The 27750-nt window shown below is 38.7% G+C and overlaps 1 protein-coding gene across 4 annotated transcripts; it reads right to left on the bottom strand.

Moving 5' to 3' along the window:
• Positions 1-69: 69 nt before the first annotated feature.
• On the bottom strand, positions 70-27750 carry LOC114246714 (uncharacterized). 4 transcript variants are annotated; one of them, XM_028179388.2, is made up of 10 exons: positions 27587-27750; positions 16557-16637; positions 8769-8906; positions 8134-8542; positions 7379-7520; positions 6287-6360; positions 5737-5869; positions 4912-5016; positions 4326-4381; positions 70-4207 (listed from the first exon to the last, which is right to left on the bottom strand). In XM_028179388.2, the coding sequence occupies exons 1-10, from the start codon at positions 27733-27735 to the stop codon at positions 4154-4156; spliced, it is 1341 nt and encodes a 446-aa protein (XP_028035189.2). In that variant the 5' UTR covers positions 27736-27750; the 3' UTR covers positions 70-4153. The 4 variants fall into 4 exon arrangements, with proteins under 4 accessions (XP_028035189.2, XP_089584374.1, XP_089584375.1 ...); XM_089728248.1 differs by having other exon boundaries at positions 6287-6357; XM_089728249.1 differs by lacking the exon at positions 8769-8906.

The raw sequence follows: 27750 nt of genomic DNA, 5'->3' as shown, positions 1-27750 counted from the left end.
TTTTCCGTCTTTGACACTTGACACTTTTTGATTAGACCAAAAGTAGTTAGTAATATCAAATAATGTAAAAAAACAACAATCAGACATATAATTTATTTCTATTTCCATACCAAAATACATTTTAATAATACACATCCTCGAATACATACAAACATCAGAAATGTTATATAACACAAGTACACACAATTAATAATATATTTTAACAAACGCAACTTTATTAACTACTCGGTATATAATTTTAAAACTAACTCTACACAATTTTATATGTATAAGTATTTTATGTTCAAAATTCACACTTAACAATTCAATCAGACGCCAAAACTGAAGGAAAATTATCAAAATCTTTTTTAACCATTATCTAATTACAAATTCGATGAAGTGCATACTGTTTGAATTCTTGCCACTTATTAGTTTTGTTTATAGATAGGCCAATAAATTAATAATAGATCTCCAAGCTTTGAATAAAGACTTAGATTTGGAGCGATAAAAAAATCAATGAACATCTATTATGAGAGAGCACCACGACATATTGTGATTATAAAGGTGAATGAACTCTCAAAGATGAATCCACAAAATCCACATACGACTGGTGTAATTATAAATATTGTACACATATTATTATCAAAGTTGTAATACTGCTTTAAGGTGCTATGTGTATGTCTAGATATGTGTAGGTTACTGGTATTTAGTGTTTTAAACGAAATTAGACTAGGGTCATATAGAGTGTTCTCCCCCTCACTCCGCCGTACAGCCTGGTCGTGGCGAGAACTTCTGTTAGCCAGGAAAACCCGAACAAAGCGAGGATGCAGTAGTTACTTTATGAAGATTCCTCGTGTATACTTTAGTTAGGTTTAGGAGACTTAGGTGTCGGTATCCAATAACAATAAGCGTCGATTAGTAGTGTCTCAATAGAGAATTGATCTCCGGATCTTTCTATGGCCGTGAGGAACTTGCACATGATCACTTTTAACTATTATATTTCATTAGCAGGGGAAGATGGAAGTACTGTACAATCGATACGTTCTTATTAGTACCCAGCAGGCGGATGAGTAACAATTTGTTTTTCGCGAACAATAAAAGTCAAAGCTCTCTAAATGCAATACGCGAAAATTTTATTAAATACTGAGGATTGCAAATTAATCACATTGTTGCCCTGATACTTTGAACGGTTAGACTGTTCTATTATCTTGATGTACTCCGGTCGGACATTACCCAACATATTTGTCCGAAAAGCTTCGTAATCTCTTACGCGAATTATATAATACGATAAACGAAGTATGAAGTATTTGGTAGACTAAAACTTGTGTAGTATCCTGTTATCAATATGCGCCATAAACTTTTTGAATAGTTTAGCAGGGTAAATAAATGGCGCGCTAATCTTGACAGCTAATTATTTTGACGTTTTAAATTACATAGGTAATATTAAGTTACAATATTTTTCCATTGGTTTTGCAGTAGGTATCAGTTAAAAAAGCTTACCATCCCCAAATATATAGTTTAATAAATAGTTTAGACATACGTGCAGTGTCAAATAACGTAATAGGTATATAATTATCTAAACAGATAACATCACGCGAAAACATTAGAAAACAGACAGTACGTCGACACTTCATTCAGTCTTCTCGTTGCACACAGCTCATACGAACGATAAAGAAAACTACTTGTACACATATCGATAAAAAGTTAAAAACATATTTATAAACATTAATTACATATAGGGGTCCGCAATACTAGGCCGACATGCGACAGGACGATTACTTAGGACGAGAATTTTGGCATTATTAGAATGGTGAGTTTGAAGTACAACGTGTCTTATTTATTGGTGCTATTTTTATTTTTTAGAAAAGATCCATGGGGATGAATATTTTTTTTTTTCATATACGCTGAATAGAATTTCTTATAAATTTTGTTGCATTTCAAACTTTACATACCACCTGTTCAGCGAGGCCTCTTTTTCAAAATGTTATTAGACTACTTACTAATGTCCATAAATATTAAGTCTATAATGCTCTTTTTGTCGCAAGCTGACACTGTTTCCACAGACAAAAAGTATGTAATTTGGTTTCGTCGAAACGGAATAATTATTCGAAAACAACATTAATTTTCTAAGTTAAGTATAAATAAATAGTTATGGTCGGATGTTTAAATTATAAAGTTTTGTTCGTGGTTGTACGAAAATAATATTTCTAACGGGGTCATTGGAAGAGCATGAACGATCCGTCATGTTTCCGACCATTTGCAGTGTATTAAAGCGATATGCGACGAGGTTGCCATGTGCCCAAAAAATTTGGCGTGCAGAACTTTAGTTGAAAACTATGATTTACAGGGTTACTATTCATACTATTTCGAACGATGAGCAATTATTTGTCGGACACTGAACCCAGAAGATACTTTGTGTCATATATAAAAGCCATATTAGGACGCGGCCGAAAAAGAAGAGTATTGCGTTCTAAAATAATGTAAAGTCTGAAAAGGAGCCTTAATCATCAACAAATAAAGTAATGGTTAAAAAAACTAGCAAAAATAATAGCTAAACTGCACAATTCAGAATACTGGAATTATTTGTTTAACGTAGGTAGGTAGGTATATACTTGTTTAAATTAAAATAAATCATTTAGCTTTTTTATTATAAAATCCATACAAAACCTATAGTCGGATTTTTTATTAGACGAAGTAAACTGACGTTTACTGTGTTGTCAGTTTTTGATGAAATAAAAATAGTGTTGTGACAAAGTGAACGATTGAAAAAACTCCTGAATTAATGAAATTGCCTCGATTGTCTAGTGAATAGTTAGTGTGCCGAACTGCCGATATCGGGCACGGGGTTCGAATTTTAGCCGTGTTTTGTACATACCAACGAGTTTTCGACGAAACATTATGTTCCTATGGTATCTACCTGTACTAAATACCGAGTGTTTTAAACATTAAGAAAAACATTGCGAGGAAGTTTGTAAGACTGTCCTATTTCCAATGCATCATATAGTTGAAACTATAGATGTATAAAATATAACAATTATAGGTACATAGGTAATGAAAATAAAAAAAACTGATTGTAGTTACATACTACTAGTAACATATTATTATATTGGATCACTTTAATACAATTTTATTGTAAAATATAAATAATATTCTTTTATAGTTTGAAATTAATGATTAACTCTTCACACTCATTGTTCATTTATGTGATTGAACGAGAACTGAACGCATCACTATTACTTTAAATATAGCAACATTATTTCACAAAGTGACATTAGCTACTGTCAGCTGGCTTCGTCTAATTAAAAATCCGACTATAAAGACAAACATAGGCAACCGCTTCATAAACACGAAACAAAGTTTAGTTTCACAAAGAAATCTAAACATCGAAATACTTTTTAGTTTTGCAACAAGATATATCTTTAAGTTCAAACATACATATGTCTTCGACAAAGTTTTAGAGTAAACAACACCGACACGATACTTATTAACATCTAACAACGATAGGTACGATTATTTTAGATATGCTCTACAGTTTGGTCCTAAGGCGACATGTATCGCTAACAAAACTATTTTGAATGCAGTCAACACAAAATCATTCAAGGTGGAACAAAACTACAGCTAAATTATTGAAAACTATATAATCATAGTTATTATATTTATGTATTTAATGATTTCAAATTTTTAATAAAACTTCTTGACATGTGACAGCGCAACCTTGCGTAATTCGATTGTGATGTCATTGTCACGGCTGGCAACGGCTTAATTAGAGACAGCCGGAAAATTGCATCAAAACGGTTTGATCTTTACCACGAGCCCAGCTTAATGTCAAGATAACAGGCGAACACGTACGATAATGCGAATTCAACAAAATAAAGAATCACTCAAATTCTTTTTTGGTATGAATATTAGAATATATTTACGATTTAGTTGCAAAATTAACAATAGTTCTGTTACATAAAAAACAAATGAACTTTTTTGTTCTCAATACTAATTAAATTATGTTCAAAACGTATTTTTCATTAGGCCTCAAAATTTTGTAAATAAACGTCCACAGACAATTATATATTTTTTAGCCTTTCACTAAAGTAGTAATACCTTAGAGGAAGCTAATTACAAAGGTGAGCCTATGGTCGAAGACCATAGTGAGGTACAGTAAATGACGGTAGAACATGAGTTATTTGATGGAGCACGCGAACTGTGCGCGGAGTCGCCGTAACGAAGAGGATTCCTGTGGAGACAGTTCAAATAAAATCTTCACCAAATTCCAATGTAGTAAATTGAAATGAAAATGTTCGTGTTTAGGCGATACAAAAGCTAGGTTGAGTCTAGGAGTGGTGTCAGTTTACCTTGATCAAGTGCTGGGGCTCTCCGGCAGCGGCTGTGTTATCGTTCTCGACGTCATCTAAATGAAATATTTAATGAATATTAAAGATAACAAGAACTTCTGTTTATTGATCCAACATAACCTAATCTCATCATCTTAGTTGTAATGAATTCTGCATTCTGAGTATGATATCCGCAGTCTGCAATCGTCAAGCGGTATTTCCTGGTGCCTGGCGGTTTCCTGGTAGGCCGGGAAGGCATGCACAGAAGGCTCCAATCATTATACTTATTTCTAGTACCAAGCAGTAGTTCCAGTTTAAGGGGTAGAAAAATTTCGACAGAGACTTTGACGTGTGTATGAGATTAATTCATCGACTTATATGTCATATATCATGACGACATTAATTCATCACTCGTCTATGGGCGCTCACTTAACATTAGACGGGCCGCGAGTAATTCACCGAACTACGCAATCATTTTTATAATGACATCTGTCAAGTCGTCTTCAATTTTTTAATTTCAATTAGCGCGACCCTGGACTTCGTCTTTTCGACCAATCGACGTCGTGACTCAAAACGAATAGCGGACTATAAAGACAGTAATGGCTACCCGAGGAATGATATGTGTGTGCTGTGGTGGGGGGCTGTATGTTGCCGTTGTCGTCCGTGTCCGTGGCGCTGGAGCCAGATGGGGCTGCTGATGTACCAGATCCACCTGAGGCAAGGTACTTTATTGAGCTTTTATTATTAGACGCTCGTTTATTAATTTATTTATCTAAAAAAGTACTGCCACATCACAAACATTTAACATTAAAATAACTATTTCATTTATGGCCCGATGCATGTGACAATAATGACGTACATAACATTGGCAATTCATCGGCCCGAAGATGGAATATAATAATAAAAATAAAAAGAATACCTAATGAAAACAAACTTTGAAATTCAAATTTAACAACTCGTTCGAACATGATTTTTACTGATTACACTCATCTCAAACGCGTAATTTCTATCATTCTTCTCTTCGAACTATTGTTGATCGAAGATTCTTCTCGTTGACTTCGGTTCCAAAGCCAGAAAATAAATAATTTCTAATAGTTGCAATAGATCACTTAATTCTGTATTACTTTATTTGTAACTTCACTTGTACAGTCTTTAGATATGTTCCCGCTACAGAATACACCGCTTTTTCTATCATTTTTTCAGACTACCTCCTTTTTTATTATGTCACGTCCCCACAACTGCCATTGTTCCCACCAACAGTGTTGCCATTTGGCAATCCGAATATTGTCATAATTTAACATGATAAATTTTATTTTAATTATTTTACAACAAACCTTACAGTTCTATTCCTGTTGCAAATCAGTCTACACATATATGTATATAGCAATATATCCAAATGACATATTGTATCTCGAGAGTGCTCATTACTTACTGTCCGTGTGCCGGCTGATGGTGAGGCTGCGTGACGGCGAGGCGGAGGCCGACGAAGTGTCCAGGTCCAGCTCCGAGGCTGAGCTACGTCCGGAGCTCCACGAGCCGTCCGGGTCCTGCTCCATCGCTTCCTCCTAAATACGACGACACAATTATGTCGAATTAAAAATTCAGTCCAAAAGAACTCTTCAGAGATATGCTGACTAGATTGATAGTATTCATAAAAAATACTATTAGGGTCTCATCTAAAATGAAAAATTGGTTTTGGCTTTTAACATTGCGCATAACTCATGAAGAGTCCGATTTAGATAAACAGCATGTTGTCGAAATGATCGGCTTCAGGCAAGCATTTTCTCCAGCTCACTGTGTAGGTACCTACACTTGTGCCAGGAATTAACACCTTGAATGTGAAATTTCTGACCTGAAATCGAACGAGGCTATACAGTACAGTCATTGGACCAAACATTCCGACTGCTTCGGTATAAAGACCGATTTTTTGCAGTCCGATACATTTGTACAACAAATCTAATGTTGCACAAACAGATAGTTACCGGTTCGTGCTTGGTGCGCAGCCGCCGCGCCTCGCTCGCCGACTCACTGGAGCTGTCCCGTCGCTCAACTTCTTCTGACACACAAAACATTTTTATCATTGCATTCAGACCTTATTCCTGGGTAGTGGGGGTCTAGAATACAACCACCTCATCTATTCCCGCAGAGGACGTAAAGGAAGACAGAAGGATTCGCCAGAGAATGGGCACCAGCGTTACTCGAGTGTCGTATGTATATTGCCTATGGCCAACTCACATTTATTTGGGGTACCACCATCTTGCCGCTTCCTACTACGAAGCAAAAATGTGTTGCGGTTTGATTGAGATATAGGTGATACAACATAACAGATACTTCGAACTCATGTCTTATGGATCTTATGCATAGTGACACATTGCGCTATTTTTTTTTTGTGATTGAACGATCACTGGTGGCCCGGAGGTCTTTCCAGTTTCACCAGGACAGGGGGACGAGCACAGTCTCAGCCAGGAGGGGTGGGATTTGCAAACAGCTGCCCGAGCGCCTCCGAAGAAGACCTAACATTGCGATGTCTATTAGTTGCACTGACCGCTTAATGATCGAGTAAATGAGATTAATTTTTTTTATGAAGAGTAGGAATAGGATAGTGCTTCTTTGAGCAGTGTTACAATGACAGCTTCCACCAGTTCCCGCTTGGAACCCCACGAATCATTGTAACCAGAGAACACTAGGTGCAATTGTTATTGGAACGAAGTTCCTTATCGCGCGTTGCGAAAGGGGGCTAGACGGAAAAAATTAAGACCAAAAGTTGTAACACTTTTTGCTATAGTCGTAAGCCGTGCGACGTGCGCGTGTTTCTCTGTCTCTCTCTCTCTCTCTCATAGAAAGCAAGCCAGTTATTTTCGTTTCGTCTTTCTATTTCGCATTGAACAGTGTGGTGTCGCGACGATTATTTTTGTTGATCGTATACAGGTTTTTTGTACATAGAAATATTATTATAACTTAAAAAAAATTTATTACAATTCCTTCACTAATTAATCGAAAGTAACTTCGTTCCATCCGGGTGTCCCTTGACACCTCTCAAGTTTTTTTTAGTGAGCACTTGGCGGTTTTGTTACCGGCTTTCTGTTGTGCATCCAGCTTGTTTTGCAGCAGCGGGTAGAAGCCGCGCGCGGTGGCGTTGTGCGGCTCGTACTGCAGGATCAGCTTGCAGTACTTCAGCGCCTCGGCATACTCTCGACGCATTATTGCAGACAGAAACTGCAATACGAAATCACTTTTTTTTTCCTACCTAAGCTGATAGAGAGGCTATTTCAGCGTAACCTTAACTAGTAGGTCAGCTCACGGAGCTCCAACCGGAGTGATGCTGACACTGACTCTAGCAAGAGCAGTGCTTCGCAGAATCTACCACCGGATCGGAAACGCAACCCACTAAGAAGACCCGGCGAGAAACTCAGTGGGCGAAATCGCTGGTTACGCCCCAACGTGTTCTCAATCTACATGGACTGTATATTCTATTCTATCAGCTCACAAAGGTCCACTAATGGACATAGGCCTCCCCCAAGCCTTGCCACAAAGATCGGTCCTGTGCTGCCTGCTATGTTTTAGTCTTTTAGGTCTCTTAAAAACAGATTCATTCACAGTATCTTCGGATTCGTCTTTCCCAGAGTCTACTAGATATTCCGGCGCCTTAGTAACAGAAATCGACATAATTGCTTAAGTACGCCACGTAGGGCACTGGTGACGTACATCGCAGTCAAAGCGTTAAATATAAACAGCCTTTACAATTCTTCTATTCGGGAAAAGTTCTCAGCTAATTAATAATATTCAGTTGAAGCTAATTCAAAAATGAGGAAAATGCACAAATAGTAACCTCGGCAAGAAACTCGCTGGGCGCCGACATGGTCTCGTTACCGTCGGAGCAGTCTTCAGGGCTGGTGGAATGTCTGTTGGTGGTTTCCATGCCGCCTCCCGGCAGACGGACGACGAGCCCCCGCCCCGGTGAGCGCGCTGACCCCACCCGCTCTTCAACCAGACGCAGAGCAGCACGAGATGCTGTGTCTAATGCTCGTCCAGCGCTCACGGCAGTCCAAGTCACGCGAGCTTGCTTGGAGATCGGCTTCGGCGGAGGCGGTCCCGGCCTGTACAGCCGCGCGTTGGGCACGGGCCGGCGAAAGAACCGCTTGCGCTTTGACTGTTGGCTGTCCTTGGGCTCAGCTGACTTGGTCTCCGTTGCGCGGTCTCTCTTCACTTTTCTAAATTTCGCCTGGGGCCCAGGATACCTGGTGCAATGTCAGATTTAACAATTAAATTGGCACGTGCTTCACGTTATCTACATGCGTTGGAGATGGCTCATTGCAGTCATTAAGATTAGCGAACGACATCTTGTATACCAAAATACAATAAGCTACAAAAGAGCCGTCCTCTTTTGTATGAAATGATATATGAAATGTCACAATTCTGTCTTGACCTTGCCGTAATCGGGTAAAATAACTGATGGTAACTAACAATCTCGGATTAGGAGTGTAGGTTGAAGCGACCCGCGCGGGTTTGCTGCTCACGCGTTCTGGAGGCACACTTCGGATCCCCCTCGGTGCTCCGAGGTCTATAATATCGACTTCCTCTTCCAATTCAGCTTTGAATGTACTGTTAAGCAACAAGATGCAAAACAACAAACGTTTAGTTCATTTTATACTTATGGAATAACTTGGGCTACTTTAAAATACTTTTTACTTGGTAGACTTGTAGGAACGAGGCTGACCTCTTTAACCCTCCAAAAGAATCTAATATTTTCTCCCTAAATCCGTCTACTCGCCTCAATTGAAATGTTCTGCAGTGGAAGAGTGCTGCTGATAAAACGTGCCTTGAGTCCGCACGCGTTACCACCAAAGATCAATCCATACATAGAAGTAATATGGTATAGCAGGTATTATTACTCTAAGAATCCATATTTATTTACACGACAGCACCTCTCCAAAGTAACTGGCAAAATGGTCTCCTCGAGGTCTCTCTTCTTAGATGTATTCTTAATTTGAATGGTCTTAAAAATAACACACAAATCTTTAAGAAAATTTACGGTGTGTGTGTCCATTTTCGAACCAAAAAGGCGTATTTATATATGTACGTATTAGGTACATTTCGACCGTGGCTAATGTTAACGTTTTGACAGCACGTCAGTTCCACACCGGCAATCAATTACCGGCGGAACTGCCGGGTCATCACGCTCCTCCGCTCTGAATACTATTTACGCCTACGGTATTCAAATTCTCTGATAGATTACCCCGAAAACATTTAACAGCGGTGTGAAGTGCTTGTCATTGACGATATGAGTATCGAAGATTAATTGACGTTTCAAATGACGTTTATTACTGGTGGTAGGACCTCTTGGGAGCCCGCACGGGTAGGTACCACCACCCTGCCTATTTCTGCCGTGAAGCAGTAATGCGTTTCGGTTTGAAGGGTGGGGCAGCCGTTGTAACTATACTTGAGATCTTAGAACTTATATCTCAAGGTGGGTGGAGCATTTACGTTATAGATGTCTATGGGCTCTAGTAACCACTTAACACCAGGTGGGTTGAGAGCTCGTCCATCCACCTCAGAAATAAATAAAAAATATTAAACGTGACTAATTTTCTATTCTTTAGTCATACTTCAGACACCTTAGGTTATTTGCTTACCGAATCACAAAACCGTCACAAGATTAAGGCCGCCACAAACCAGATAATGACGGAGACTCGGCTGTACAGTAACTTAACGGGTGTCTCACCCTTTAAACAGACTTTTCTTTCCTACCTAATCGTTGGTAGCCTAAGGGGCTATTCCAACTTCACGAATAGGTGTGCTCACGGGCACAACCTGAGAGAATTGCCAACACTAGCCCTAGCAACAGCAGTGCTTCGCTTTAAACAGACATTTTACTGCTTCACGGCAGAACTAAGCGGGCTCGCTATACGCCCAAACATCACTTTAAAAGCTTTGACAATTGTTTTTCATCACACGATATTACTATTTTATCGTAATCCTCATTTAGGTAGGTAGGTAGGTTAGGTACGCAATTCCTTGGAAAAATGTACATCTACCTACTGGTATTAGAACGCGTGACGTTTTACCCTTAATGTAAATGTAATGACGCCGAAAATACGAGGAGGTATTTACTTTTGCCTATGTGCTTCAGCAATGATCTACCCCAATCTAATTCCCAATCTATAAACATCACGTAATACCCTACCCTATTTTCTCTAATATCTTCACAGAAATAATTTAACTTGTTTCCTGAATCAGCCACAGCGAAAGCTTCTTTGAAAGCCGGCATTAATGTAATTATCTTAATAACATTGAAGTTCAAATGGAACGCAAAACAAATTAAATTATAATCTGGTTAGTTAGACCAAAGTCAAGGACATGAATCGATCGCTTCCTCCACGAGCCGTGCTGAATGCAACCGAGGTGAATCTGCCCCACCTCCCAAACACCCACATTTAAATTACCGTAGTGTTGCACTGAATTAGACGCCTCACTTCTTCTAGGTACCTACCTCTAGTATAACAAATTTATCCATTTCGTGAATTCTACAGTCGAAGGTCAGTTTAGGATGTTGACAGATACTAGACGCGTCCTTACGGATCCATCAGATCCAATAACCTTTGCATTAGACGCCTTCAGCTCTAACATTAGGAGCAGGCTTAGGGACGAGTAATCGTACTCGTCGTACTCGACAAAGGGGTTGACGCGCAACCTAACCCATGCATCAGACCGCTGAGTTTCTCGCCGGATCTTCTCAGCGGGTGGCGATTCCGATCCGGTAGTAGATTCATTCGCGAAGCAGCTGCTCTTGAGTTGTTAGGTCTCCTTCAGAGGCACTCGAGCAGCTGTTAGCAACTCCCCCCCCCCTCTGGCTGAGCATTTGCTCGCCCACCTGTCCTGGTGAAACTCGAAAAGCACCTGAACCACCAGTAATCACTTATTAACGAAAAGGAAAAAAAGTCGTATCTCTTCATCAGACACCGGAGCCCGTAGACATCACAAAAACACTGCTGCCTTCCAGCTTGAGATACGAGGTCGAGGCCTCAAATGTATTATTGTCTATGAGAATAGCTGCAGTTCTTCAAGCCGCAGCGCCTCAATGATTCGCGGAAGAAAACAGCAAAACAGCGTTACCGACCCGTGCAGACTCAAAATACCTTATGATGGCGCCGCTATCGACCCACGCGGCTACTACATTAGAAGGTCTATACAAACACAATTAAGGTTTGATTTCGCGTTTTCTTCTTCATTTTACAACATCCAAACTTTCGAATATCGAATAATATAGGAGAAGAAGATAACTTCTCAAATTATTTCTACATGACGTACCGACTTCTGAAAGCATTCGTCACCCAAAGCTCGCCTAGGAGGAACATTTACACATTTTTTATTTAAAATCGCCAGTTACGATAGCTTACAAACAAAGATTGTCTCATAAAAATAGAACAGAAACTTTTGTTACAATTCCCAAGCAATTTACATACGCTTTCGCTACGAAGCGTATTAACATCAGCGGAATTGTTCACAACGTTATGCAGAACGGACCCAACAAAAGTTTTGCTACTCTAAAATAAAATATTAAGTAGAAACAAAAAAAAATCAATTAAAATAAATACACACAGGCTTTGCTAAAAATGACGTTGTCTATTTCGGTCTCAATGTGTGTGGCGGCATTAACGAAGTTGATGCCTATGGACACCAATGACCACTTAACACCAGCTGGGCCGTGAGCTCGTCTAACCTTCTTGGCAATAAAATAAACTGCTGTCACTGCGTAGCAACGTTTTAATTATTGTGACTTTGGTATACTGTATTATTCGCATTTTGATTATTATTACTTAGAGAGGTGCACAAGCCCACCTATTATTAAGTGGTCACCGGAGGTCATAGACAAACACAATACAAATTCCTAATTGAGCTAATTTTAATCTTAACATGACTACTATGTCGATACTATTTTTTCAACGTTTAGTGGTTCTCCTGTACCGATGAAAATTTTTTGAATAAAAATGCAACATAATACTAAATATTTTTTAAATTCATCGCTAGATGGATACTTTCTGCATCACAGTTGAATTTAGAACACCTACAGACCGTTCAACTCTGCGAAGGATGTTGTCACAGCTGGCAGATATTAGCATTTGATTGTCAAGGACCGAGTCGCTCCTTAATCGATAGGACAAGGGAATCGTCCTGAATATTCTTAGTCATAAATAGCCAACCAGCCAGCTCATGTATGAATAAAGTCGAAAATAATATTAATGACAATAAAAAACATGGGATTAAACCGTAAAAGTATCTTTTATATAGGCAGCGGCTTGGCTCTGCCCCTGACATTGCTGAAGTCCATGGGCGACGGTAACACTACTCACCATCAGGTGGGCCGTATGCTCGTCTGCCAAAAAGGGCAATAAAAAAAATTGGTTTGCTTTTAAATTGATTTACCCTATACATCACAGCGTAGTTATTTTTACAAATAAAGTGGCGAGAGTCGCGAGAGTGACATTGGTAGTGCCACCATGAATCTGTAGATACCACACTCTTATTCTAACGCAAAGCAAAAATGCCATTGCTCTTATAGAAATATGGACTTTTTTCACACAGCCCCCGATTTCATAAAGATTTGTGTACATACGTCATTGTAGTCGGAAACGTAATGATTCCTTGCGAAATTAATAAGCGCCCTGCAATTGAAATACTTGCTCCGAACCGCACGTAACCCGAGCGGAATGAAGAAATACCAAACTGCAGACATCGTATACTTTTAATGGAATTGAACAGACATTTTCAGGACCTTTTTACGAGGGAGGATGAGTTTCAAGCACGCAGACTTTAAAATTAACGTTACCTTTTTGTTTGTACGAAAGTCAATAAACTTGAAATAAAATAAATGTTAACCCGTGCGTTATGGCGTTATTCAAGATGAATTCATCGTAAATCAAATTTATTTTTATTCAGTGATCTAACACCTTGGGTGCGCCAAGTAAAATAATAAACCTTCATCTGGTCGAAATGCAGCCCCAACGATATTTCCACCAGAGCGCTTTAGATCTTTGTCGATCCATCAGCCCTAGGTTATATTAAAATGCTATAACTGCAAATACATAATATACACAGTTTATAGTTGTCGGTGTCTAACTCTTACAAATACCATCGTCAAAGAGCGTCGGAATACCGACTACTATATGACGCAGTTTGATTAGGTATTTAATAGGTATTTGGTATCGACCTGCATAGACGTGTCTTAGCGCGCGCATTTGTAACGTTTTTAATAAGTTAATAACATTTATAAGTTATCATTCTCCTGTCCTTCTCCCAGTCACCTGGGGTCGTCGCAACATATTTTCTCCTTCCATACTCCGCTATCAAATACCATTTCTTCGCTCATTTCCCTCTTACACATATCGTCTTTCACGCAATTCATCAATTTCTTCTTAGGTCTATCTCTTCCTCTATATCCTTCCACATTCATAGTTAACACTCTCTTACCAATCTCATTTTCATTTCGTCTCATCACATGTCCATATCATCGCATTCCAATCATTGGTATAGCCAATCCATTAATAATATTTATAAATAACCATCTAAAATTATTTTACTGTGAATTTGGCATTGATTTTTGTATTTTTTTTATGTTTTTTAAGGTTTTTTTTTTTTTTTTTTTTTTTTTTTTTTTTGCCTTTGTAGGCAGACGGGCATACGGCCCACCTGATGGTGAGTGGTTACCGTCGCCCATGGACTTCAGCAATGCCAGGGGCAGAGCCAAGCCGCTGCCTACCGCTTAATACTCTCCACAAGCCTCGTTTGAAGAAGGACATGTCATAGCGCTCGGGAAACACCGTGGAGGGGAGCTCATTCCATAGCCGGATGGTACGTGGCAAAAAAGATCTCTGGAAACGCACTGTGGATGACCGCAGTGGCTCCAGGTAGTATGGATGAACTCTACTCCGGTGGCGGGCGGTGCGATGGTAAAAACGAGATGCTGGTATCATCTCGAACAATTCCTCAGAGCACTCCCCATGGAATATACGGTATAAAATACAGAGGGAACCGAAGTCCCTCCGCAAACCCAGAGGCTCCAAACGATCCGAGAGAATGGGATTATCGACAATCCGAACGGCCCTCCTCTGTATGGAGTCAAATGGAAGAAGCTGGTATTTGGGAGCCCCGGCCCAGAGATGGGAGCAGTACTCCATGCGAGGCCGGACTTGTGCTTTATAAAGCAAAAGTCTTTGTCCAGGCGTGAAGTACCGCTTCGCTCAAAGGTACTTTTATTCAAAGATCCTTTTGCAATCATCGCATAATAAGTAAAAATAAACTCAGCACTAAAACGGTTAAAACAAAGCACGTGATAAACTTATTTACTAAATAACGCGAGAAGAGAAAGTAAATGACGTAAGCAGTCTTTACACGATGCCCGATACGAAATACCTAATTTTCTCACCACAATACACATTACTCCGTGCAGAAAATTCGTAAATGAGAAGATCCGGGAATGTATTGAATAGTAGAAGGGTATTGTGTCATTGAAGGTGGAAAACGTATAATAAAACACGTTTACAATAAAGCACGTTCACCTGCACAATGAAGAATTGCCGTTATTTGGAAGCAAAACGATATATATGTATGTATGTATGTATATGTCGAAGCAATGCCGCCCACAGAATAATTAGTAAACATAGATAATATTTTAATAATATTCGTTACTGTTATAAAAATGAGTTGCGAGAACGTAGTTTTGTTACCAAAGAGAATAGTATCAATTATTTATACTGTGGGCGGCTCCTGAAGAACAAATATCGAATTACCGAAACACTTTTGTACCGGGCGTAGGCTTTTCGTGGGAAAAAAGTGGACGGTGTGTATAGTATTATAATCGAGTACCTACGTAAAATTTATTCAATACCCAATTTTCTTGGTTCACGCCTCCGTATACTGGGTGTTAGGAGACCGCTCCCGAAAACGAAGACAGACGATAGTTAGTACTAATGACACACACATAGGTTGTGACACATAGGTTGATGTCAACACTGGCAACGTTGACCCGTATCTACTTAAAAAAAATTCTTTTTTTTAAATACACTTCCGAACTTTGTAAATAAAGTTTGTGGAGAGTACCTAATGGTAGCCAGCGGCTTGGCTGTGCTCCTGGTATTGTGACGGTAACCAATCACCATCAGGTAGGAGACGGTGATTGGTTACCGTCACAATACCGGCGTGTAAGAGCAATAAGAAAAAAGCAACTGACTTCGAGATTTTCGATTAACTCAAAAATTTGCACACGCATCCAGCCCTGATGACAAGACTGATAATTTTAAAAATCTAATAATTTGAATCCTTCGCTCTAATAACATCGACCAGTATCGATAGGATAAAAATTAATTAAAATACATAATCTATACTAATATATCTATACTAATATATCTATACTAATATATAAATCTACAGTGGTTTTTACGGATGATCCGTTATCACTACTGAACCATGCATCCGATTGACTTGAAACTTGGTATCCATGTAGAAAATACATGTACTTTGTGTCATAATGTGCAGAAAGTACCATCAAAATAAAGCTATGCCACGCATTATCATTCGAAATGGAGCGTTGCATACCAGAGTTTGCAAATGACAACATTGTCTATAAAAGACGTGATCTCACTAGTTTTCAAGCAACAATTTTCAGATAAAGTAAATCCAGTCCCGATATTTCTATAAAGTCCATTTTACGGCTGTTATTCAGGTCCGCCACGTGACGGCACGCTGTTCGAACCAGTGTGCTTAGTGAGAGTCTTTTAACGTTATCGATAGCGTAAAAGTTAACTAAAATTTGTATGGAGCTGGAACGTTTGCCTACGTTTGCCGCTAGGGGCGCTGTTCCAACTGCATAGAAATTCGAATTAACTTTTACGCTATCGAGAACGTTAAAAAACTCGCACTAACCACACGAGAACTTTAGTGAGGGCCCTAGTTATACGATTACGGTAGGTGTAATTTCATTATTATTATTAAATCAAGCAAGACATCTGCTGCTGACAAAAAGCACGTCTATTTAGTTCATACAAGACACAGAGACTGATTAGAAGACTCAAGATCATAAATCCATTATCAACGAGCCTAAGTATCAGAAACGAGATCCAAATAATTAGAATACCGAAACACATCGATATATCTTAAGGATTAACTAGTAAGCCCCCCACCCCAGAAGGAGGGCATAAGGCTTTTCTGCAGTCACGGGTATTATCTACTTCCAACATTAATAAAATTGATACTTACTTTAAACCATTACTGTATTCGATCGTTTCAGAATGCACAACTATGACTTCCTTCTTAGATGACGCCTTGGCAGATTCACGACTGTAAACAATTTTTTTTCTAAATAAATGATACGGCGTAAACAACTCAAAGAGCTTGAGAACCTCCTAGTGTTAAGTAGTTACCGAATTGAATGACGCTATTCGCCTTGAAATTTAATAAATAATTTCGATTGTAATTTATAACGGCTAGCTTGTCTTTCAAGCCTCAACGAAAGCTTGCTTCGCGGCAAACGAGGCAATTTGGTGGTACTTAAGCTCTCAATATACCCTAACACCAGTAAATTCCGTAATATTGATTTTGAAGTGTTACCGATTTCGGAATCACTAGCACAGCATACCGACTTCGTTTTCGCGAACGATGCAAACGATTCCACGTCACTAGTCGTCGTAAATGGAGCACAGAGACTCGCTCGGTTCAACGACACTAGAATTCCACTCTTGTGTTTTTCGAACAATAGATTTCTTTAACCTCTTTCCCATGTCCACTGAAATTCAACTTCATACGAAGAACTATGTATCAAACTACAAAACTTCTTAAACAACGATTTTTTTTATTTTATTTTTTTAAATAATTGAATATTTTAAGTTGAGTTTTTCTTGAGAGAGACAATTATTATTAAATACTCGGCCGACCTCATGTATATTACAGTGCCTCATTCCAAATAAGAACCGGCTCTAAATAGACACTTTTTAATACACTAAGCCGCCGTCGCCTGAAACATGTCTTGTCGAAGCCCTCGATCCAATCTCGGAGCGTTTAGGCCTCTAAAGCACCGGTCACCGTCCTTGTCGAACTCGTTGATTACGACGAAGAGTTTGACGAGCGAACTAACCCATAGACACAGCCCACTGAGTTTTTCGCCGGATCTTCTCAGTGGGTCGCGACTCCGATTCGGTGGTAAATTCTGCAAAGCACTGCTCTTGCTAGGGCTAGTGTTAGCAAATTATCTCAGGTTGAGCCCGTGAACTCACCGGGCGTAGCTGGATTTTCCTTTAGGATACCAGCGAATAGGTAAGGGAAAAAAACACAATTTTAGGAATAGGTATGGAGTTACACTTAAAAGAAAATATAAATATTTTCTTCTTTAAGGGGTAAAGGAACGCAAAAAGGCTGAGATCACTGCAGACTAAATGGTTGGACGAGTCCTCGATTCCCATTGTATTAAATACTTACCTTCTTCTATGACATAAATGCTGCAATTTTAAGGTAATCCGACTGTAAATAAGTGCTTAAAAACGTAAATCAATGCTAAAGCTACACAGCACGGCTTGATGCATTGTTGCAGGTCACGCGGTCGGAAGCACGTCGCCTCCCTCGCCAGTACTGGGTACACGCGAACCAATAATTTGAATACTTCGAGCGTACCGTAATGAAGGTACGGAACCGAAAAAATAGGACGGCGCAAATGATACAAGTTGCGGGCGAGAGTGTCTGCACAACTTGCGCATGAAATGTTTTAAACTTTACCGATTATATGCGTTTCGATTTGAAAGGCAGGGCAGCCGTGACACTGTACAAACTGAGACTTTAGATCTCTTGTCTCAAGGTCGGTGGCAGCATTTACGTTGTAGATGTCTATGGGCTCCAGTAACCACTTAACGCCAGGTAGGCCGTGAGCTCTTCTACAGTCTAAGCAATAAATAAAAAATGAACCCGTGAGGCCTATCTCACGAACCTTCCTTCACGAACCTTACGAACCGGTCCACCATCTAAGCGATAAATAAAAAGCACATGAGGCCTATCTCAGGAACCTTCCTTCACGAACCTTACGAACCGGAACGTATGACTGCTCCGCGACAGAAATACGCAAACTGGCGGTAGATGAGAAAAATACAACTTCTGAAATAGCAAAATCGGACAACACGATTTCGTCTACAAACAACTCAATTCGTCTATTGTTATCAAACAATTGCGATTACGTAAAGGGCGTATTGTAGTCGAGGCAATTGCGTTTAAAAGGGCCCTGGGTCAACAAAGCAGCCCTAATTAAATTAAAGGCGAGTTAAGGTGGTGTTTGATCGTTCGCATGTAACATTACACGCAAAAGCTGTATCAAAGTCTGCGGGAGGTTTTTCCATCAGCATGCGTTGGAGGGCGATAATAGGTTAGATTGCGAGCTCACAGAATCTGTATATTAATACGCGAAGCAAAAACTTTGTATCCCTTTTTACGAAATTTACGCGGAAGGAGGAGTATGAAATTTTCCACACTTATAGAGAATATACAGAAGAAGTGCACAATGCTCATATTTTTTTAAAACAATGCATAAAAGAGACATTAAATCAATAAAGAAAACATTACACACACTACATACCATGTATTTGACGCACACACGCATGCATACTATTTATTGTCAAACTTTTGTTCTTGACCTCTGTTGTCAAATTGAGATTAAATATTGTTTGTCTTTGTTAATATTTTTATAGTGTAGTCTTGGCGAAATTTGTGATTATCTTAATATATATAAATCTCGTGTCACAATGTTTGTCCTCAATGGACTCCTAAACCACTTAACCGATTATAATAAAATTCGCACACCATGTGCAGTTCGATCCTACTTGAGAGATAGGATAGTTTAAATCTCAAATTATAGTCACAATTTTAATTTATTGCTAATTATTTGTCTGTTATTATTTGATTGTCACAATTATCTGTTAACTCCAAATGATTCTAACAGATGTCGATACCTTTCGACTGGGTTGAGTAAGTAATCAATAGATGGCGCATATATGGCAAAACAACGTTTGCCGGTTCAGCTATAGAATTATAAAATACAATGATAATAGTGTACAAACTTACAATTCCAATTAATTATAGTCGAATTTCGACTACTGCTACCTCTAGTACCTATTTAAAACGAAAAGTATATATGCTTGGCCTATGCAAAACTAGTTTTAGTTCAGGTCAAAGAAATACGTATTAGTACCGATTCTATTTTAGTAGTTCCTTGGAAAACGAATATTCGTGCCATCTATAAAGTCTAAAATTTGAGCTTTTAATAATGCTACGTTAGCTTAGGACAGCTTAAAGACAAGAATTTAAGGGCAAGAACAAAAAAACCTATTTAAATAATGATGCTAACAAAGTTAAGTGTTGAGACGAAAGATAAAATCGGAATTCAATGACTAATAAAAATGTCTAAAATCTAGATTAAATCTTGAGTTATTTCATTCTAGACGCGACGTAATACCATTTCAAAACGTACCTATAGACTTCAAGGGCTGCGCTACTTATCAATGGATTTGGCGGGCTTCATCCGATTTTGCCGTCTGCTCGCTACTGATATTAATACGGATATTATTAACGCAATGGCGTAGCTATAGGCATTGTAATAACCGCCATAGAACTTGTAACAATATTGATATGACAGAGACATTTTACGTGTGACGGTTTTTTTTTTTTTTTATTGCGTACATGAGTGGACGAGCTCACAGCCCACCTGGTGTTAAGTGGTTACTGGAGCCCATAGACATCTACAACGTAAATGCGCCACTCACCTTGAGATACAAGTTCTAAGGTCTCAGTATAGTTACAACGGCTGCCCCGCCCTTCAAACCGAAACGCATTACTGCTTCACGGCAGAAATAGGCAGGGCGGTGGTACCTACCCGCGCGGACTCACAAGAGGTCCTACCACAAGTAATTACGCAAATAATAATTTTGCAGGTTTCATTTTTATTACACGATGTTATTCCTTCACCGTGGAAGTCAATCGTGAACATTTGTTGAGTACGTATTTCATTAGAAAAAATTGGTACTCGCCTGCGGGATTCGAACACCGGTGCATATCGTTCAACACGAATGTACCGGACGTCTTATCCTTTAGACCACGACGACTTGTTATTACTTTGGCAAACAATTTTGTAGACTACGAAGCTGATAGCCTTGAGAGGCTATTTCAGCGGAACGTTAACTAGTAGGTGAGCTCACGGGGCTCAAACCTGACGACGTTGCTATCACGAACCCTAGCAAGAGCCGTGCTTCGTAGAATCTATCACCGGATCGGAAACGCGACCCACTGAGAAGATCCGGCGAGAAACTCAGTCTGAGTGTTAATTTACTCGTCGAGCCCTTCGTCGCAAGCGACGGGTTCGACGAGAACGGTGACCGGTGCTTGAGGTACCTAAAAGGACCGTTAGTGGATCAGGAGGATCCGAAATGACGTGTTTGGGGCGACGTCGACTGCTTTCCATTCTTTCCGCGGGATCGGGAATGTACGAAGCTATAATAGACATGACCGAAATCATAAAAATGCACTGCCGTTGTGGGTGGTCATAATGTATTCACTCTATTAATATAATTGTCGTTAAAGTTAATAAATCCCTCATCTTAAAGGAGGTCATCTTAATTGGTTAACCAGTCATTCTGTAGTCGCTCAAATCTAAATACAACCCTCATTCAAGTCTTCAAGTGTTTATTTACATGGGCAGTGCTGGAATACGAACAATACGTATTTTGTTATATGAGAGCTCTTCGTAAAAGCCGTCAACATTACTGTTATGATGATAAGAACTTGTATCGATCGAGCGATTATTAGAAAGACCTTACGAGGCGACACTCGCCTACGTAACGATTGTCAACACTAGACTGTGTCTTCCATATATTCCTAACCAATATTTAACATACAGCCAACTTGCACAAGACTATAAAGCTCGTCTATCTTCGTATTTAGTAAATAAGTGCATCAATAATTACAAAAAAAAGAAAAAAAATGGTTGTCTGTAAAGTCGTTTTACGCACGATAGTTTTACGTGATGACGTTCTTAACAGAACTATTCAAGCTGCTAGCTCTGACGTCACGCGAGAAGAGAGAAAATGTATCACAAGCCAACGCTTGGGCCGATCGTGCCTCTCTATCGCTTGTACCGTGCTCTCGCTTGCACGCTCAGGCTCAGGCGGAACGTGACACTTTTTCGGGCGTGCAACCGATATTCATCGATCTATATAACGTTATCACGTCAAAAAAGCGCTTTTTCTTTTCTCTCAATCTTAGTGATGAATTTGTATTACGAGTCTTCGAAATCTATATTTAGATAAAAAATAATTGATGTTCTTTAATTCCGCTCAAACTCGAGAACGGCTGGACCGATTTGGCTAATTTTGGTCTTGAATTATGTGTGGAAGTCCAGAGAAGGTTTAAAAGGTAAATAAATATGAAAATGCTCGGAACTAAATAAAAATAACAATTTTGTTTTTCCTTTTATGTGTCCCCCGTTGGACGGATTCCTTTTGTTTGTTTTATGTTCATTTTATACAAAAGTTTAGGTCTTTTATTTATCGATTGAGGCACTACGAAGTCTGCGGGGTTAGCTAGTTAATGAATAAAACATAAAAACGCTTCTTTAAGTTATCCAGTAATACAGCTAGTCTAAATTATATTAAAATTTAACTATTCAAAACCTTCTGAGCTATTTCATTACGTCAATATTCGACAGCGCGATGCAGCCTTGTAGACAGCGTGGCGTCAAATTACATAGTGATTTATAAATATACAGGGTGGCCCATAAGTCCTTTGATATGAAAAAAAAATTATTAAAATAAAACTAATTACATTATGAATTAAATTTTTATTTACATAAAAAGCTTAAAAAACGGGAATTATTTTTTGAAAATAACATCTCCTAAATGTAATCCGTTGCGATCACGGCACTCTTGCAAACGACGTCTAAAATTGTCGATGACTGCGCGGCACGTCACTGCTGAAATGCTTGTCATTTCTCTGCGGATGTTTTCTTTTAGGGCCTCAATTGACCGCGGGTTTGTGTCGTATACTTTAGCCTTAAGGTAGCCCCACAAAAAAAATCCATCGGGGTCAGATCTGGACTACGTGGAGGCCAGGAAATGTCTCCTCTCTTAGAGATAACTTTGCCAGGAAAAAGTTGACGGATAACGGGCATAGCAGTGTTAGAGGTGTGAGAAGTGGCCCCATCCTGTTGAAACCACGTCCTGGCATTAAAGCCTGAAAAGTTTTGCAATTCTGGTATGAAAAACTCTTCGATCATAGCCACATATCGCTCCGACGTAACAGTAACTGCGCGCCCTCTGCCATCCTCAAAGAAGTAAGGCCCTAGGATACCATGGGCTGACATAGCGGCCCAAACAGTCACTTTCGGACTATGTAAGGGCTTCTGATGCTTAAGTTTTGGATTGATGGGGCTCCAATAGCGGCAATTTTGTTTACTAACATGCCCGTTAAGATGGAAATGAGCCTCGTCAGAGAACATTATGTTATTGAAGGAAGTAAACCGATTCAACATTTCATTCGCATAATTTTGTCTTTGAATATCGTCAGTTTCCTTTAATTCTTGAACCAACTGAATTTTGTAAGGGTGCATATGTAAATCTTTCTTCAAAATCCGTTGTAACGATGTCCTGGATACGTTTAATGCTCTGGCGCGCTTACGAGTTGACTGTGTCGGATTTTCGCGAATAGACTGTGTCACTGTGTCTATGTTTTGTTCCGTACGTGACGTCCTTGGGCGACCCAACCGCGGTTTATCTAACGTCGAACCGGTCTCCTCGAACTTAGCAACCCAGTTCTTAATCGTTTGAAGAGTTGGAGTGTCGTCAAAGTTGTGTAAACCTTTGTGTTCTCGAAATTTACGCCGCGCAACGGTTGCCGAATTGTCGTTTTTATAAAACTCGCGCACACAAAACGCACGGTCCGCTCCGGTAAAACGCTCCATCGCGACTAAATTCCCAGAAACCGAAGTTACTCCCCCCGCTTCCCCTGCACCGCTCACGCGCGCCCTGTTCGTTTTATTCAAATTTTACTTTTCAAAAGACTTATGGGCCACCCTGTACTATTTACTTATGTAAGCTGCAGTTTTTCTTCATAGGCAATCTTTATTCAAGGCTTTTGTTTCCTTGAGCTTTACCGCTATAAACAGAATATTTCTTTCCAAGACTCGTGCATTTCATTTTAAAATTCAGCTACGATGGGGTGGCCATGTTTGATCTCGAATCATTACCATTTTACGATATCATAAAACTTCTGGCATTGTCTAAAATGTGTATGTAGTATCAATCAGTCCATCAAGAAAATTTAAAATAATATACAAAATTTTAACAAAAAAGAAATTCAATTTCAACAAAACGAAGTAAAATGAGAATATTATCAAAATAAGCGAAGTCAAATATGCATTACTTTTAGGATAACTAAAAAAGTCAAATCAAACAGTTTTGATAAACTTTCATATAAACAAGTAAATCGTCAACCTAGAGACTAAAAAGAAGAAAATTTCCTGAAATAGAACGCATACAGTCGAACTGAGAACCTCCTTCTTTTTTCAATACGGTTAAAAACAACTACATGGGTGGGTTTTCACTGTGCTTCAGTTGTAACTATCACCCAAAATAATCCAATTTTAGTTAATGAAGTTTTAAGTTAACCGCCCGTTCAATTAGTCTCCAAATTACACGCCTCCAGCCTCCAGCAGACACGGTTCTCCCACCTGACCTTTTCAGGGAATATCATCAACTTTGTTAATGAAGCTCGCCCGCAGGGTTACAGCGCTCCTACACGGTAATAATTTTTAAATTGAATCACGTAGAGGAAAGAGACTAAAACGAAAATAATTCTTACTTCAACACACAAATTGTATCTTATACCTTTAAACGAGCAATTGTTCTATATTAATATCTTTATAATCTGAATCTCGGAATCAGCTCCAACGATTTTCATAAAATTTAGTATACAGGGGATTTCGGGGGCGATAAATAGATCTAGCTACGATTTATTTTCAGAAAATGTTGTTTTATTCGTGTTTTCAATTAATAAACTCTTCCCGACATCTATTGGCGAATAATAATACAATTTTCCTTAATTGAGGGCAACTAACCGCTTTAAAGACACAACAAGATGGCGTTATCAAAAAAAAGCCGAGCAATGCTCAGTCATCATCTAGTTAATGTTATATCATGTCTATGACCCAACGATACATCGTACGGATTCCTCATGCAAGCAGCATCACGGATTCGATATTAATTTATGTTAAGTGAGGTTTTTTATCACGCCCACGACCCAGATAAATAGTTACCGGACCCGATAAACTTCTCGAAATATGAACGACGCTTCCCATCTTGAATAGACACGGTGGCTTCGCGAAACCTGCATGCACATCAGATCGTAATGCAAGATCGGTTCGCGGTTAAAATAGTCGAATCGGTAATAAAACCTCACACCACACTTCTAGTAAGAGAATTAAGGAGGAGATGAATTTTATTCGATGACGAAACAATACGATTTATGATGGGAAAGTAGTAGAATAGATAGTAATGAAATAAATAAAAAATAAATTAATTAATTCACGCGAATGCTTTCAAATAGCCGATGGACTTTTGTTTATTCATTGTTGTATCGTTATTTGTGGCAAAACGAAAAATCGGCTAAACAATTTTATCACATATGTACAAAGCATACATACAGTCGTGGTCAACTAATTAGGGACATTCAAGATAGTGAAGGGATATAACCGGTTATGTACATTTAAATATAAAACCCTATTGATTTCTCAGCACCTATTATTTGCATAATGTGGTCCGATTATTATGCTATAAATGGTTGTAAATAAAAGATTTAATAAATAGAAAAAGTATTTAATATCAAAGATTAAACATGTATTAAATATTAAGGTACAATTCTGTAGTGGACATTTAATTAAGGACAGTAAAGTATAATGAAAAATACAGTTACACAAAACTTATAATCTTCAGTGTTATAATATCTTTAACAGCTCCATTTTATTCCGTGTAAAATCAGTACCCAGTACCAAAACCTTTGTTAGTAATTACCGCTTGACACCGATGTGGCATAGACATTATCAGTTTCTGACATGTTTCGACAGGAATGTTTGCCCATGCCTCACAAAAAGCTTCATGAAGTTCATCCAAATTTGTATTACGATAAGTGGCAACTTTTTTCTTGATTTCGTGCCAAAGGTGCTCAATTAGGTTGAGGTCCGTGCTATTTGCTGGCCAATCTAGCACCGATACAAACTGACTGGTAAGAAACGACTTGACTGAATGGGCGGTATGTTTCGGGTCGTTATCCTGCTGAAACGTTCATATAATAATAGGGAGATGCTCCTCAGCATAGGGAAGCATAGTTTCTTCCAATATTGCCTTGTATTGATGTTGATCTAAGTTACCCTAAACTTTCCTCACAGGTCCCACTCCACGCCCAGAAAATGAAGCCCATATTTTAATGTTTCCACCGCCATGTTTCACCTGTTTTTTTGTGAATCTTGGATTCATTTCCGCTTTTACAGGACGCCGTACATATTGCCTTCCATCTGAAGAAATCAAATTAACCTTAGTCTCGTCAGAGAAAAGTACATGTTGCCATTGGGCGTAGGTCCAATGTCCATATTCACGTGCAAATGCCAAACGAGCATTTCTGTTCTTTCTTCAACAACGGTACTTTGCGAGCCACTCTTCCGAACAACCCTGCTTCTACCAAACGTCGTCGAACGGTCCTCGCAGATACACCGGCTCTTTCGTTTGCCCCAAGCACTTCGTGCTTAATTAAAATAGAGCCTAGAAACGGATCTTTCTTAGCTAACCTGGTTATCATTCTATCTTCTTGCGGAGTCGTTTTTCTCGATATTTTTGTTTTGGACACATTTAAAGCTGTGTTAAAGCGCTTGAAATGTTGCACTGCATTGCATACCATAGTTTTTGAACAATTTAAATGTTATGCTATCCTTCGGTATGACCAACCACGCTCGACAAACTTCATGATAATTTTTCGTAGTGTTGGATCGCAACTTTAATTTTTGCCCATTTTTCTTCAAAATAATTCTCAAAACTTAAAATAAAAAATCTGGATTGCCGCCAAAACGACCACTAAACAATAAGAAAAGAAACAAAAAAGTATTAAAATTCCAATTTTGAAATTAGAACGCAATACCTCAGTGTCCCTAATTAAATGGCCAGCCAGCATTCTTTGAACCAATAGCAGTATGATATTGTATCAGCTATACTGTAAAGAGGTTTAATGTTTAAGAAGTTGTTATTGTTTGTATAATCGCGCACATAAATGACTAATTACACTTACATGTAAAAGATATGGAATATTGCTAAGACTCGTTGGAAAATAAAAAAAATATTCACAATTTGGCTTAACTAGAGATTGTCCCTAATTAGTTGACCACGACTGTATGTGTGTAAAAATACACGCGAACATAGCAGCTGCACTATTCCCATTCAAGTCAATTATTTAATAGGGTTCTCTCTATGAATTTACTATTGACATCATGCACGGTCGACAAATTATTCATCACTGTGAATTATCGACCTATGGTTTCTGTTTAAAACAGCTTCTAATTTGAAAATACCAAAATTGTATTTTTGAATATGTTATTAATAATATATATTATTTATTATTAAAAGTTATTTGCAAATTAAAATATGCATTTTTAGGTTAAGTACATAAAATTGGTCTCTTTTTATGAATTTATATTTATGTGTGTATAACTACGCAGATTTAAAACACGCAGAGTTCGAGTTATTGCTGCCTGTTTTGTATTTTCTGCATTATTTAAAAACTAGAGCTAATCTATGTTATTATTTCATCAAAATTGTATTAAATTGTAGCCACGGAGTTAATAAGTACCTGTAGCATATGAAATTCTTTTTTTTTAACACAATATTATTTCATACGGAAACATATGACAAAAAAAGCATTTAAATATAAAGCTTTCTTAGAATAATCGAAACCTTTTCAACGAATCACTTAATTACGAATTAATAGAAAACCTTTTTCTTTTCTTTTAATTCTTTAACCAATCTTGGTATTGCGCGTCAAAACGCCACGCGTACCTGATCGTCATCAAAACAAAACGGATTTCCACTATTGATTGTTAAAGCAACAGTTTGTCACAAAAAAAATATATCCCGTTAATATCGGTACGGGCTTCAGACGTATGTACATTGCTACTCAACTACGTATAGCTAAAATGAAAGATTTTTTTATATTTATAGACTTACTTAAACGACGACTCAGAAGATACGCGCTGGAAAACCGCGGGACGTACGATACGAGTTGCAAACTCGAGTCCCCACTGGTTACTCCACGCTATATTAAAAGGTACCGCCTGAAGCGTGTACTGCGCAGGTCCTAATATTATTCCTCCCATTGGAGATCAGGACCC

Source organism: Bombyx mandarina, chromosome 06, assembly GCF_030267445.1.
Source record: "Bombyx mandarina strain Sakado chromosome 06, ASM3026744v2".
NCBI lineage: Eukaryota > Metazoa > Arthropoda > Insecta > Lepidoptera > Bombycidae > Bombyx > Bombyx mandarina.
This window is presented reverse-complemented; position numbering and strand designations above follow the sequence as displayed.